This window comes from Nomascus leucogenys, chromosome 8, assembly GCF_006542625.1.
Source record: "Nomascus leucogenys isolate Asia chromosome 8, Asia_NLE_v1, whole genome shotgun sequence".
NCBI classification, from domain to species: domain Eukaryota; kingdom Metazoa; phylum Chordata; class Mammalia; order Primates; family Hylobatidae; genus Nomascus; species Nomascus leucogenys.
The window spans coordinates 68822691-68837300 of NC_044388.1; the positions used below are offsets into that span (position 1 = coordinate 68822691).

General features: G+C 48.2%; 1 protein-coding gene across 2 annotated transcripts in view; it reads left to right on the forward strand.

Moving 5' to 3' along the window:
- Window positions 1-1019: 1019 nt before the first annotated feature.
- Window positions 1020-14610, forward strand: part of E2F3 (E2F transcription factor 3) — a 91962-nt gene continuing 78371 nt past the window's right edge. The window contains exon 1 of one of the 2 annotated variants that reach the window (XM_030817369.1): window positions 1020-1478. In XM_030817369.1, coding sequence (XP_030673229.1) covers window positions 1086-1478 — 393 coding nt within the window. In that variant the 5' untranslated portion in view covers window positions 1020-1085. Of the gene's footprint in view, window positions 1479-2624; window positions 2687-14610 lie in introns of those variants that run through there. The other variant, XM_030817371.1, reaches the window with a different exon arrangement.

Below are 14610 nucleotides of genomic sequence, written 5' to 3' on the forward strand. Positions count from 1 at the left end.
TTAACTGGTGCCCGCAATCGCGTCTGCTGAACCTTCTGCCCCCACGATTCTGTCTGCCCACATGCTTCTGTCTATCAGCCCCGGCCTCGGGATCAGCTCTCGCCGCGTCATTGGTTGGATTTCAGGAAGGGAGAAGCCCACGATTTAAAGGGCTCCTTTTCCACCTGCCAGGCATCGTCCGCATGGTCCAACTTGCCTTTGGCACGTATCTGGAAGAATCTCCTGCTGCCGTTCGTATATTGCACTGACTGGTCAAAGGAAAGAGAGTGTTCCCTTAGTCACCTTGACAGTCTCCAAAAGCGAAACTTGCACTCTAGGCTAGATCTACACTGAGTCTGCGGGGCGCGGAGTCCCTGCCCAGGTCAGTAGCGCCGGCCCGGCTGGCGGGCGGGGACAGGGGCGGAGCCTAGGCCAGGCGTGGTCTTCCGTGGGAGAGAAGGAACGTCTTTGCCCCACCCTCTAAAAACTGCTCTTCTCCCAGCCAATCAAGGGGACCTATGCAAATAGGGTCCCTGGTCGCCCCGGTAACCATGATGCACGGCAGCCAATGGAAACCAGCAAGTCGCGGCCCTGCTCCATGATTGGGACTGAAGTAAGGAGATAGAGGCCCAATGGGCTGTGGGAACGGTCCTCGGCGGGTTGAGGGGCGGGGATATGCAAATATGGTTTGAAAAGCCGGCGGGAAATCCGAGTTTCGCGGGAGGACCTTGGCGCGTAAACCGTATCCCTTCATTCATTGTCAGCAGCAGCTTCCTGGAGCCATTTTTCAGCTGCCGGCCGCAGCACCCGGGCTGCCGCCGCCGCCTCGCAATCCGTTGCATCGGCCGCCCCCGACGCCTCCATCCCCGCTTGGGGCCCGATATCCGTGCGGCCGGGACCCTCCTCTCTCCAGAGCCCCGATTATTTTTGGCCCCCGGGGCCTGTGCGGTGCGGAAAAATAAAAAGAAAAGAGAGAGAGGGGGCTCGGAAGCGCCGGGCGGGGAGGAGAGAAGGAGGAGAGACTTGGAAACTCCGACTGCAAATAATAAAGAAATTGAAAACAATACATTAATATACCATAACACTAAAAAGAGCAGGAGCGAGAGATGAGAAAGGGGATCCAGCCCGCTCTGGAGCAGTACCTGGTGACCGCCGGGGGTGGGGAGGGGGCGGCTGTCGTCGCCGCCGCCGCTGCAGCCTCCATGGACAAAAGGGCACTGCTAGCCAGCCCCGGCTTCGCCGCCGCCGCCGCCGCTGCCGCCGCCCCGGGCGCGTACATCCAGATCCTCACCACGAACACTTCCACCACCTCCTGTTCCTCCTCCCTCCAAAGCGGCGCCGTAGCCGCCGGCCCCCTCCTCCCCAGTGCCCCCGGCGCGGAGCAGACCGCCGGCAGCCTCCTCTACACCACGCCGCACGGACCCTCCAGCAGAGCCGGGCTGCTGCAGCAGCCACCAGCGCTGGGACGCGGCGGCAGCGGCGGCGGCGGCGGCCCTCCGGTAATACCCTCCCTTCCCACCGTCCCCAGCCCCGGCGGGAGGTGGGCTCGCAACGCGCGGGGTCGTGGGCGCGCTGCGGGCCGCTCGGGGAGAGCACTGGGCCGAGCATCGTGGGCCTCGGGGGCTGCCCCTCCAACGAGGGTTCATTGTTAGACCTGAGTGCTCTCCCCGGCGCCAGGAGGGTCGGGGGGCTCGGCCAGGCGCGCGGGGCGGCGGGGATTGCCTTGGCGTGAACCACATCAAACACTCCAAAACTTTTCGGGGCCCCCCCCGTCTTTTCCTGCACTTTTCCCTACCCCCACTCTCCCTTCCCCTCCAACTCGAAGCTTCCTCTTTCTCGGGCGTAGGAAGGGGTCACGCCCCGGATGGAGAAGGGGGTGGGGGAGGGAGTAGTGAACTGGGGTGTGGGGGGCTCTGCGGGGTTGAAATCGGGGGACTGTTGGGGTGCTCGCCCCCAGTCGGCCTTGGAGGCTCGTTGGCGGCTGGGGGTCCCTGCGGCGTGCTCGGAGCGCAGGGGATCGGCGGGGCTGCGCTTGACACATTTTAGGATCTGTAACTCCCGGCAACAAAGGGGCTGGGGGAGGTGGAGGGGAGTCGGGCGTGGGGGAGGTGGGGCTGGAAGCCGGGTGCGGACTGGGGCGTGGGCTGTCTGGGGTGAGGGGCTCGCGGGCTGGTGCTCCGGCCTGGGCGCATCCTGGCAGTGGCAGCGGCGGCGCCCGCGTGGCCCGAGCGCCCAGGCCTTCCTCGCCGGGCCCCGGGCCTGCCCTTGACCCGCCTCTCCCCTTGCCCCTTCCTTCCCCGCCCTGTCCCCCTCTCCGCCCCCCGGCGACGGAGGGCGGGGGCAGCCGGGTTCCCGTCCCGCCGCCTGGGTCTGTCCCTCTCTCCGGGACCCGCCGGTGACGTTTCGCACACGTGCGCGCAGGACGCGCCTGTGACTGGGGAGGAGGCGGCGGCGGGAGGGGGCGCTGGAGGGGGAGAGGGGGGCACCCACTTCCTCCTGCTCGCCGGCTCCCTGGCCTGGGACGGTCCCGGCGCCCTCGCACCCGCCCCCGGCACCGCCACCCTCCCTCTCCTCTCCCCACCCCCCCACCGGCGCCCGCCCTCGCCCTGCGCCGCCGGTCTGTTCGGCCCTCCGGGCCCCCTCTCCAGCCGGCCCCCCACCTCCCCCCGGAGCCAGGCTGGTTTCGGAAATGCCCTTACAGCAGCAGGTTAGTGACCGGGACGGCTCGGGGGCCGCCGACGCCGCGGGGGCACCGGATTCTGTTGGGGGCTGAAGCGGTGAGGGTAGGCGGTTGAGCGGGGTTTTGGAGTGGGAACGGGGGGTTGGGTGCTCGAGGGAAATGAGTAAGCAAGAAAAATCTAACTAAGTAAATGCCCCGGCCTCCGGTTCTAGGAACCTCGGGGCGGGAGTGTCTGCCCCAGGGGGTGGGTATGGTGTTTACGTGGATTTTTTTTCTAGGGGTCGGATGGATGGGCGATAGAAAACTGGAGGGGGCTTCTCGCCAATGGCCGAGTTAAGCTCTGTTTTCTGTCTTCCTTCCCTTGTGCTGGAGGGGGAGGGGGGCGGGTCAGAGGGTAGGGTGTCTGTAGGATTCCCAGGCCACCCGCCACCCCCTCCCTTTGTCCCTGTAATTTATAAAGCGCCTTTGAGAGATGATTTAGGTCAGTATGCGGCTTCTCTTTTTGTTGGTACTAGAAAGAAGTGTGGCCCGGAGGTCTCCCCTTTCTCCTTTTCTCTCCTTCATTCCCTTCCTCCATGCCTCCGGGTCTTCACCCTCGTGGTGAGGCTTGGCCTCCACGGGGCTAGAACCGAACCAGACTCAGTTAGATCCATGGTAGCCTGATCATACCAGGCGTGGACCTCACCTTGTCTCAGCTCCAAATGGGTTTAATTTTTGGAGAATCAAGATTTTGCGGGAGTCTTTAAGAAAGTCAGCACATAGGCAGCACTTTGGGAAATGGGATGGGTTTGGGAATAATGAGTCGTTTTTTATTTCTTTCCTGTTCCCAATTTCTCCCCGGGTTCAGTCTTAACTGCTTTCCAGCCCCAGAGATACTTGCTGAGCATGTGTGATGTAGTCTTAGTCAAAGAAGCTCATCGTTTTTTAGTGACTAGGGTCTGCCAGCAGGGGGGAAACGGAGCACAGTACCTGCTTACACATAACAGTATCCAGTGTGCTGGGTTTTCAGTCACAAGAATATTCCATGCTTTTATTAGCTTCAGATACTCTTACTGACTTGACCTAAGCATGTTTGGACATATTTTAAGCATATTTGACCCCTGCACAGTTCTGTTACTATTTCATAAACCTAACCTTAAACAACCAGCTATTGACATACTTCTTGGATTAGATTCACAGATTTACAGGGGGTAGTTTTGATAATGGGAAATTATGAGAGCTTCAAGTTGCTTTTTAAAAAATTTTAACAGTGCTTGTTGGGCCAGGTCCCTAAGACTATCTTTCAAGCCAAGTTTATTATCTCTAGTTCATTGTATTTAAGTATTTAAAGTATACTAAATTACCCTCACCATCTTCCAGGTTATTTCAAAACTTTATTCTTCTTGACATGAAATTATTATTCCAGGAATAATAATATCCTTTTGAGTTTATGTGCACACAAAAGGTTTTTCATTACAGGAATATAAATGTTACTCATATACATATTCAGAAGCATTTTTTATATAAGATTGCAACGTATGCTGAATCATTGGTTATCTACATTTTTTTTTTTTTTTTGAGACGGAGTCTTGTTCTGTCGCCCAGGCTGGAGTGCAGTGGCATGATCTCGGCTCACTGCAACCTCTGCCTCCCGAGTTCAAGCGTTCTCCTGCCTCAGCCTCCTGAGTAGTTGGGATTACAGGCGTGAGCCACCACGCCCGGCCGGTTATCTACACTTTTAAGAGCTATTTATTCTGGCCGGGCGGGCGCAGTGGCTCACGCCTGTAATCCCGGTACTTTGGGAAGCCGAGGGGGCGGATCACGAGGTCAGGAGATCCAGACCATCCTGGCCAACATGGTGAAACCCCGTCTCTACTGAAAATACAGAAATTAGCTTGGCGTGGTGGTGCGCGCCTATAATCCCAGCTACTCAGGAGGCTGAGGCAGGAAAATCGCTTGACCCTGGGAAGTGGAGGTTGCAGTGAGCTGAGATCCTGACACTGCACTCCAGCCTGGCGGCAGAGCGAGACTCCGTCTCAAAAAAGGAGCTGTTTCTTCTGGGAGGGTGTAGGAAATTTATCTAGTCAATGCATACAAAGTCCTGAGCACTGAATATAAAGTTTGATTTATGGTTTTTCGTACTGAAATTATATTAGACTTCCATGTAAGTCTTCGAATTTTGAATTTTGTTGATACTCTTTCCCTAAGCAGGAACGACAGGATGGGGAAAGCTAAGTGATTGGCTGAACAAAGACCACCTAAACACTCTGTCCAAGAGGAGGTTGAAAAGTCTTCAGGTGGCCAGAGTTGAGACCTATCTGGTTCTGATCCCAAGTTCTGTCTCAAGAATATCTAAGGACTTAACCAGAAGCAACTTCTTCACCTTTTTTTCAATGGGGGTAAAAATATGAGTACTACCTTACCAGCTCTAAAGCATCTATTATTTACAAATTGTATGTTCATTGGCAAATAACTTAATCTCTCAACTCAGTTTCTTTCTCTGTAACATAGGGACAATAACAGTGTCACCTTTAAGGTTCTTTTGAAGAGTTAAATATGATAATGCATGTGAACTATTTAGCACAGTGCCTGGCAAAAAGTAGACACCCAGTACAGTTCATATTTATTATACAAATATTAATTTTTTTCTGACTTAGTGAAATAGTGTAAGGCCAGGTGCACATTGTCCCTTTGTCTACATATATGACAGAACTGTTAAAAGTCTTTAACTGATATGAAATTATTTATGCCCAATTAATTTGGGCTTTTAAATATATGAAACATGGCCATCTTAGGGGTAAAATAGGGACATTTCAGTAAGACACAGCTATATAGAGATAGTGGTGTTGAACTGCCAAGCATATGCCTTGAATTGTGACCACATCATCCTCACTTTTTTGCCTGAGTTCCACTCCATCCGTGATTCCACAGACCTGCCAACTTTTGGGTGCAGTTTATGCTTAATAGCTTTTGTTAGACCTGAACTCTGAATCTTCACCATGTCAGAGACATGCATTAGATAAATTCCATCTTAGTTGGTGAACTGTTGGAAGCGTAAGAACTCCAGAGAAACCATAGTCAGAAGTGCTACTCAGTGGAGCAGACAAGGCTTCATCATTTGCTGCTGCTGCTTCTAAAAAGAAGCTGAAATTATTTTATTCTAGAAAATTTGGGATTTAATAATGTAAGAGACTATGTCCTGTCACAGTCATAGCAACCTACTGATTATACTTTGGGAAAGAGCCCTCAATGCTTGAAATTTTCATCTAAGAATGGAGGAACCATAGGTGCTATTTCAGCAGGGTCTCTTTTCCTGTAAAATTATAAAAAGAAAAGTGCCGGGTTCCTGTGGTTCTATACTCAATAATCTTGCTTCTGCTGAGATATATGGTTGATGCCAAGTTTAAGCTGGGAGACAATTTTTAGTCACTACACACCCCAAAATGGAAGTTTTAATATAATGCAGTGCCCAGACTTGGGCAGTACAAGTAGCTCCACTATAATCAGTACCAAGGGCGCCACTCTAATCATCCTCTGAAACAAAGCACCCTTAAATACGGCACTGTGAGCTGAAGAACTCCACCTTGTTAACAGGAAAGGATTTTTTGTTTTTCTATAAATCGCCACCTTGTGTATTACTTGGAAGAGTGGATTCTGAGATTAATGTTGTACTGTGTAAAGCTAACTTGAAAACAGAAAATAATACTCTAAGCCTAGACGTGCATAAATAACATTACCTGGAGATTGAAAGACGGGGTGAAAGCTTTTATTGTGGTTTCTCAGAAATATATAAAGCAGTAGTTTCCCTTTAACTCTTCTGTCTTTAATGCCATCTGCAAAGATATAGCATCCATACCTTTAACCTCTTTCCTAGGGATTTGGAACCATTTGGCAAATAGCTTCAAGTACTCATAGTTAATTTTCTGGCTGGTTTTCCTAACTTAACCTGATTTTACAAATATTCCATTTGTAGGACCAGTTTACATCCACTTTCCTAAGCTAGCCAACTTCAATTCCCTTTTAATCATCTACTTCCTACTAACAGCTTTAACTAGGATGAGTGAAAATCAGTTGCTTATGCTCACCAGGTCCCTGATAGATTCCCATGAAGCCACCTGAAAGGTGGTGAAAGCAAGGTAAAGAAGGTAGATTTCACAATTTTGTTTTTTAAGAAGGGGAATCTTCCCTGAATTCTTTGAGGTACTAAGTACATGGTTTGATGCATATTTTCATTCTTGTTAGCAGTTTAAAAATAATGTTTCAGAGACTGTATTTACAATTGCAAAAAAGCATTTTTTCTACTAATCATTTTTCATGGGACTTAACAATGGAAGATAACTGGGAAAGCAGTAAATATAGGAAACCACTAATCGTGTTTCCTTCTTCCTACCCTGACCCTCTCTTTGGCTTCAGAAAGTGACGAGGAAAATGTATCTTTCACAAAGAAAAGTTATACCACAAAAGGTACTAAAAAGCAACAACTGCCTTTGGGGACAGGACACTTACAGAGTGGGGATTATTATAGAGGGATAACATACCGAGTTTCTATTTCAATAAGAGGGAAATTGGTTTATATTCTGTTCACACTTGTTTCAAACCCTCTCCTCTAAAAGCAATGTGTTTCTGGAATTCAAGGAATGTACGTTCTTTCCCCAACCTTAACTGGGGGTCAGTCTTACGGCTGCCATATTTGTCTACAATATAACTTTTAAAAAATATAATTTTTGCCCTCAAATACTGTCCTATCCAATGCAATATAACTTTGAAAGAGAAGTGATAAAGGCCACTGTTTGCCAGATTGTATCACAAAGCCAGATGCACTTTGCTTTGATGAAGAATCTGAGTGATGCAGGCCCCCACTTAGCTTTGTAAACTAAGGCAGCGGTTTATGTCAGCTCGAGGTAGAAAGCAGTGAGAACTGGCAGCTGATGGAATAGAAAGGGGATAAAAAGAATAAAAAATAATTGACTTTAGTCTGCTTTCCATTACCGTAGCCCAACTCTCTGGGGCCATTTGTATGGTCTAGACAACATTCTTAGAACTTGACAGTCCCTGAGAACGATATTCTAGGTTGGCATGGGCAATAGTTGGCATTTACACTGGTCTTGGAATCATAACATTTGAGAAGTGTAAGGCACAAGAGTCCTCATCTGTCCAATCCCCTTCATGTTGCAGGTGAGAAATTCAGGCCCAGCGCTGTTAAATTACCTGCCCAAGGTCACAGCTCTTTGCTAGTGGCAAAGCCAAAACCGAAACTGGAGACTCTTGAATTCTTAGAAGCCTTATTCACCAAGAGAAGGTTAACTGTGTCTCATGAGCCCTATATGGGAAAATTGGGGTGTGTAGAACACATTTTAGATTTCATTCAGTGGTGGTTACCTTTTTTAAAAATGTGCACATAAAGAAGTGTCCTTTAAACAGTTGGCTGTGGGGGTAATGACTTATTCCCAAAGATACAAAATAAGCAAGGCTACTTTGGATGTTAAATGAAAGGGAATTCTTTAAAAAAGGAAAGAATGACTCTTCAAAACATAATAGTAATATTTTTAAAGATTTATTTGATATTCGCAAATTTGTCTTCTGTGGTTATATCAATTCTGTTGCTCAAAAAGTAACACATGCTTCATAGAGAATAGAATCTAAAAGGATTTTTGAGACTTTCTTGGGGAGAAGGACACACAGTGCCCCTCTGGTAGTAACGGAGTTTTGTCCTGGGCCACCCACATCCTGAGTGACCGTCATGCTTTCAGAGGTCCCCAGCCCTTGCCCAGTAACACTGAACAAGGTGTTCTTCCTCTGTGGTTAGCTCCAAGATTTCTGGTTTAGCAAAGTGGCTAATCAGTTATCTCTTTAAGAGGAAATTGTCATTCCTTTAGCCAAAGCTAATTTCCTTAAAATGCCTTCTTTTCCTTTTTGGAACTGAGAAAGCTTAAAAATAGAATTGCTTCAAGCCCTGAGGCCTGAAAGTGAAACATAATCTAAACGTGGCTGGAGTGCACTGACTCGTTAGGGGCAGCGATATATGGCTTATCTGTAATCCACAAACCAGAAAGGTGCCCAGTGTAGATACGGTCTAACAGCCAGTGAGCATTAAGTACCAACCGATGAGAGTAGTGATCAGTGAAGCTGATTTCCTCTGGAAAGTTTTTTGGCAAGTAGAGTTTGTCTTAGAGAGTGGAGGATTTGAATGCCTCTTGACTTTCTGCTGAGGAGAGCTTCTGTCTGCTCTAGTTTTTATGATCCCGAAGGGTGGTGACTCTGGACTCTGAGAATGATGGGCAGTGAACTCAGGGTCTATATATTTTGTTCCACTCTGCTCTTCCCCATTTCTGATGCTTTGGGGGCTCCATTTCTGATACATAACCAGAGCAGCATCCTTGAGGCCCACACTATCTCCTGTGTGCCTTTCTGCATCTGGCAGTCCCTTGGAGAGAAAGAGGCTCATGTGTTTATAACCTGCACCCTGTCCTAAAAGGCATAGTGAGGGGCAGCTGAGTATAAGGTCAGGCCACTTAGCCTGGAGCCAGAGTGCCTGTGTTCTTGTTCTGGCTCTGCTCACTAGCCCTGTGACTTTGGGCAAGAAACTTGGCCTCTATGTTTTCATTTCCTCTTCTGTAAATTGGGAGCAATGATAGTACCTACCTTATGGGGTTAGGAAGTTGCAATGAGTTCTTATTTGTAAAGTGCTTAGACCAGTGTCTGGCACCTAGGAAGGATTATGTGTTAAGCAGAAACATGCTTTAATTGCCCTTCCTTCCACAGCCATCTCATGGGCTGTCCTTTTGTGATCTATTTTCTTGGTTTGTTTTTGTTTTGAGACCAAGTCTCGTTCTGTTGCCCAGGCTAAAATGCAATGGTGCAATTTTGGCTCACCGCAACCTCTGCCTCCTGGGTTCAAGTGATTCGCCTGCCTCAGCCTCCCCCGTAAGTGGGATTACAGGTGCGCGCCACCACGCCCAGCTAATTTTTTTTTGTATTTTTAGTAGAGATGGGGTTTCACCATGTTGGTCAGGCTGGTCTCGAACTCCTGACCTCAGGTGATCTGCCCGCCTCGGCCTCACAAAGTGCTGGGATTACAGGTGTGGGCCACTGTTCCCAGCCGGATCTATTTTCTTCACTAGCCCTTAGTGTTCATTTCACCCCATTGCACCTCTGTAAAAATAGTGGTGATGGGAAGGAGAAGTAAACCATGGAATGGCTCTCGCCTAATGCAGTCTTTAGGGTCTAGGATCTTTGTATTTCTTTATAAGCTGCCCATTGACTTGGGAAAAAGAACTGAAGAATAAGCTTCTTGTAGTAGTAATATCAGTAGTGATAGTGTCATGAATAAAACCTTTATTTCTGTGATTAAATGTGTTAATAAAGTGGCACTACTAGCATGAATGACACTATTAACATAATTTCAATCCCGTACAGTAAACCATGGCTTAAGACTGAATGGCAAGAATCAGGGTGTCTGAGCTGCTGGGCCCTGCCAGACTCAGAGCCCCTGCCAGTGTGTGTATATCAAGGCAGGGCGGGGGGTTGTCTTGCTCTCCAGAGGCAATGGAACCTGCCTCTGGGCCTCCATTTTCCCTTCTCATCTCCTCACCCCTTCTTTTTTATGTTACATCTATTCCTACCCCTTCCCCTTCGCCTTGCCCTCTGCCTGGCTCTTAGAAGTAAGCAGACTTGCCACCTTCAGTGGCTGCTTCCCGGACTTACCAAATTAATTACCACCTTTTCCTGACATCAAGGGATGATGAAATCTTGCCTTTTCAGTCTTGCTTCCCATTCCTCTGCACTCGGCTGCTGCGATGGTGTGGTGCTGCAGGCGCCGCAGGTTTCCCTCTGGTGTGTTTGCTCATAGCTTCTCCCTCTCCACCTTACTCCTTTTGTTGCCCTCCTCCCACTGCCCCATCGAGGCCCACATCAAGAGAAGGCGTAGGCACAGCCTCCCCCAGTTTCCCAGGGGCTTGGGCCTCTCCCTTCCCTTGGGTTACTGCTTCTTTCCTGTAGCACCTCATGGCCTGCCTCGTAGCCTAATCTTGTGTGTTCCTGACTTATTCCTCCTCGAAACCTGTAAGCTCCAAGAAATCGGTCTGGCTTGCTTTTTCATCATGTAGTCCCTGCAGTGCCTGCTACACTATAGGCTCAGCTACCTGAGAAGAGGCATTTTCATTAGACACCTTCCATGTGCTTGGCACCCCATTAGTCCTGTTGGGGATACAAAAGAAGTATGAGGTGTGATCCGCCCACTCTTGAGTTTACAGTCTGTTGAGGAGACAAGCTTTAAACACAAGTTGATCTGCAAGCAAGACTAAACAGGCGGTAGGGAGAAAACAAGACTCATCTAGTCCTCAGTTGTGTGGTGTCGACAGGAAGTGCCAGAGGAACAGGTGAGAGTCACCAGACTCCAGTTGGGCCGTGAGATGGGGAGGCCACGGCTGCCATGGTTGTCAATCTTGGAGCACATTAGGGCGCACATTTGAATCTCCCAGGGCGCTTTTTAAAAATACTGATACCTAGGCCCCACCCAGACTAATCAGAATGTCTGGGGGTGAGATTAAGACCTGGATTTTTTTTTTTTTTTCTTTTTAATGTGCTCAGTTGGAACCACTGGGCTTGGTGGAAAGGGAAGATTGGGGAGGCCCTTCCTGGCAGGGAGACATAAGTCAAAGGCAGGCAGGCAGAAAGACTGGTGTCAGGAGGCAGCATTTGGACTAGAGTCGTCAGGATGGGGAGACAACAGGACCGAAGGTTGGATGTGTTGGCAAAACTGATCTAGAATTGGAGTTGCCTTTCTACTAGGGCCAGGCAGGGAGTAAATTGGGGGTGGGAAGTTTGAGTGGTGTGGGGATTGTTCAAGAATAAAGAAGAAACGTACTATCAAAAGGGGGCCTTGGGACCTGGTCACAGGCAGTGGCTGCCAGAGGGGATGGCAGGCCCTGTGTTTTGCCAGGTCTTCAACCTTCTCAAAATGCCAGAAATCTACCAGTTTTAAAATGTTGGCTGAATTTAAAAGGAAATTGCTCAGGCCAAACAAAATAGGTCTCTAGGCCAGATTTGGCTTAAGGGCTGCCACTCAGCAGTCTCTGGTCTATGGGATAATAATAGCTAATGTTTATCGAGTGCCTGCATGTATCGAGGGCACTAAACTAAGTGCTTTACTTGCATTAGCACATTATCCACATAACAACCTATGAAGTGGGTATTATTATCATCCTTGTTCTACACAGGGAAACAGACAGCCAGGGGTTAATGGCCTGGCTCTGGGCCCCATTAATAAGTGGGGCAACTGAAATTAAACCCAAGGAGCCTGGCTCCACCGTCTCAGCTTATTCCTGGTATTTATCCTCTGTGGTCTCTGGCATTGTATTCAGTAGTAAAAACCCAAGATACCTGTCAAAAAGAAATAATTCAGTTTTCAAGTTTACCTGATTGCCTGTAGCACTTGTTTCAGATTCAGATTCCCAGACTCCATCCCTATCCTCAGTCAGAGAAGCCCTATAAGATCTTCTGATGAAACATTCTGGAAGCACTGCTAGTTGAGCACAGGGAAAAGTTATTGAAACTAGATTGTACAGGTGAAGGCAGGAGCCTTCTGCTGCATCCATTCACATTATGCTCATCTCAGCTCTTCCTCGGTTGGAAAGACCCCAGGGCCCCAAGCCTCATGCCTGCTCTTGTGGTTCCAAAACTTGTGGACTCCCAGGTTGTAGCCCAGGCAAACCATACAAAGATGGGTCACCCGAAACTTAAAAGATGTGAAACAAGAAGTGGTTTCTTGGATTCTCAAGCGGTTGAGAATCCAAGCTCAGGAGGTCAAAGTGGGCTCGGTGGCTCCACGCCAGGCACCAGCACCAGCTGGGTGCCCTTTAGTGGTTTTTCTGCCTTAACAGTAGGAAGGCTTTTCATTCTGTCTGGTCTGGACCTGCCTGAAACACAGGTAACCAAGTGGACAGAGCCAGAAATGTGAATACGAGGACCAGAGCACACCATTTAGAGTATGGGTGCTATTGAGTTGATGAGTCTGGAAGCAGGATGGCAACAGTGATGGTGTGAAAAGGCAGGTGGAAGTGAAGGGCAGGTTAAGGGAAAAAAGAAATATAAGACCTTTGACTCCCAAATATTTAACTCCAGGAGCTGAAAGAATGGGTGAGGCCAAGCTTCTCCTCTGTCTAGGGTGTACACTGTGTGGAAGGCGTGATTAGTTAGAATGGATGGGGTGGTTGTGAGTGATTCCGTGGGCCATCCCGTTTTCTGAGGGGCTGAGGCTGAGCACCGGAAATGGGACTTTGGCATAGAGGTTATAGTGGAAGTCTTGATGAACAATAGCAGGCCAAGACCTGGTCTCCCTAGCTTACAAATAAAAGAAATTTAACATGGTGCCACAAAAACCTTTCATCATTTTCACTTCTTCCTCTGTAGTATGAAAACGAGACAAATTCATCAGGTTGATTTTTGGGGATCGATACTGTCAGGGCTTGTAGAGACGAGCCATCATATGTTATTTATTACATGCTTTACCTCGTCTCCTAGCTGCTGTGATAAAGCCCACAGTTTGCAACCTCACAAAGCAAAGAGCCAGCTGGAAAGTACTGTGCATCCAGAAAGGTCACATAGTCATGTCCTGAACCAAGATAGCTCTTTTTGCCATGATTTCCTACGCTCTCTGATTTTTCTGATTAAAAAAAAAAAAATCTTGAATTTATTTTCTTAAGCTGTAGCATCCTAAAGTTTAAACATATGAGCCTTTGAATACTCCTGTCTAGGAAAGAGCCATGTAAATTCTAAGTATCTCTATAATTGACTTTTAATATGTTACTTATGTTTAAACCCAATTTGCAACACCCTTTTTGTTGACTAATTTTGTCGCTATGTTGGGTAGCAGAACTTGTGATGATCACACTAATAACATAAGGTTTCCCACCTTTCTTGTTGCTATTTTCCTTGTTAGCATCTCAGACATCCCAATTCTGGGAATAGTCTCTAGGAGGCAAGGTTTTCAGCTTTGGAAATCCATGCGTGACACAGTGGTGTGGTATGGAAGGCGTGTGGACTTGAAGATCTGGCTCCAGAAACACGCTCTGCCAATTACCGTGTGTGACCTTTTATAAATTACATCCATGAGCTGTAGTTACCTAAAATAGTGATCCTCTCTCCTTTGCTGGCTGGAAGGATTAAATGAGATAGTGTTTATAGGAAATGTACTTTGTGTTCCTTAGTTGCCTCCCCCCGCCACTCCCCATGGTAGGAACTCTTGAGTACTCCTCGAACCTGAACTCTCGGCATTTTTACCTCCTTCAGGGAATACTATTGGACAGGCTCTTACTGAACACCCGCTTTTGTGCAGAATGCACTTCCTGATACTCTGGGAGTTTCAGAGGCTACTAAGATGTCCTTATGGCCCTCAAGGAGTTCATCTGGAGACGGGAAATGACACATTTTCTTCAATAACTAAGAAAAGAAACGGCAATGAAGACCATAAGAAAATAGCAGTGAAGTTTCTTAGGCATCCAAACTTGATGGAGGGGACGCAGGAGGCTTTAGGAAGTTTTACACTAGAACAGGACTTCAGCACTCTTAACACTTCGGTCAGATACTTCTTCGTGGTGATACTTCGTGGGCAGCTAACAGTGGTGGAGGGCTGTGCTGCGTATTGTAGCAAGTTTAGCAGGATCCCTGGCCTCCACCCACTTAGATGCCAATAGCACCCCTAGTTAACAACAATCGAAATTATCTTCACACTGTCAAATGTCCCCGGGAAGCAAAATCACCCCCAGCTGAGAACCACCGAACCAGACCTTGAAGAAAGGGTAGAAGAGGATATCATGTTTGCCTCTTCTATATATAGTACATATTTAAATTTTAAAATATGATATACATTTTAAAAGCAACTGATTTCTCATAGCTGGATTAACTTTGGAATGCCTAACCGCCCCATGGCACCCCAGAACTGGGATCCACTGCCCCTATTCCTGGTAGTGCTC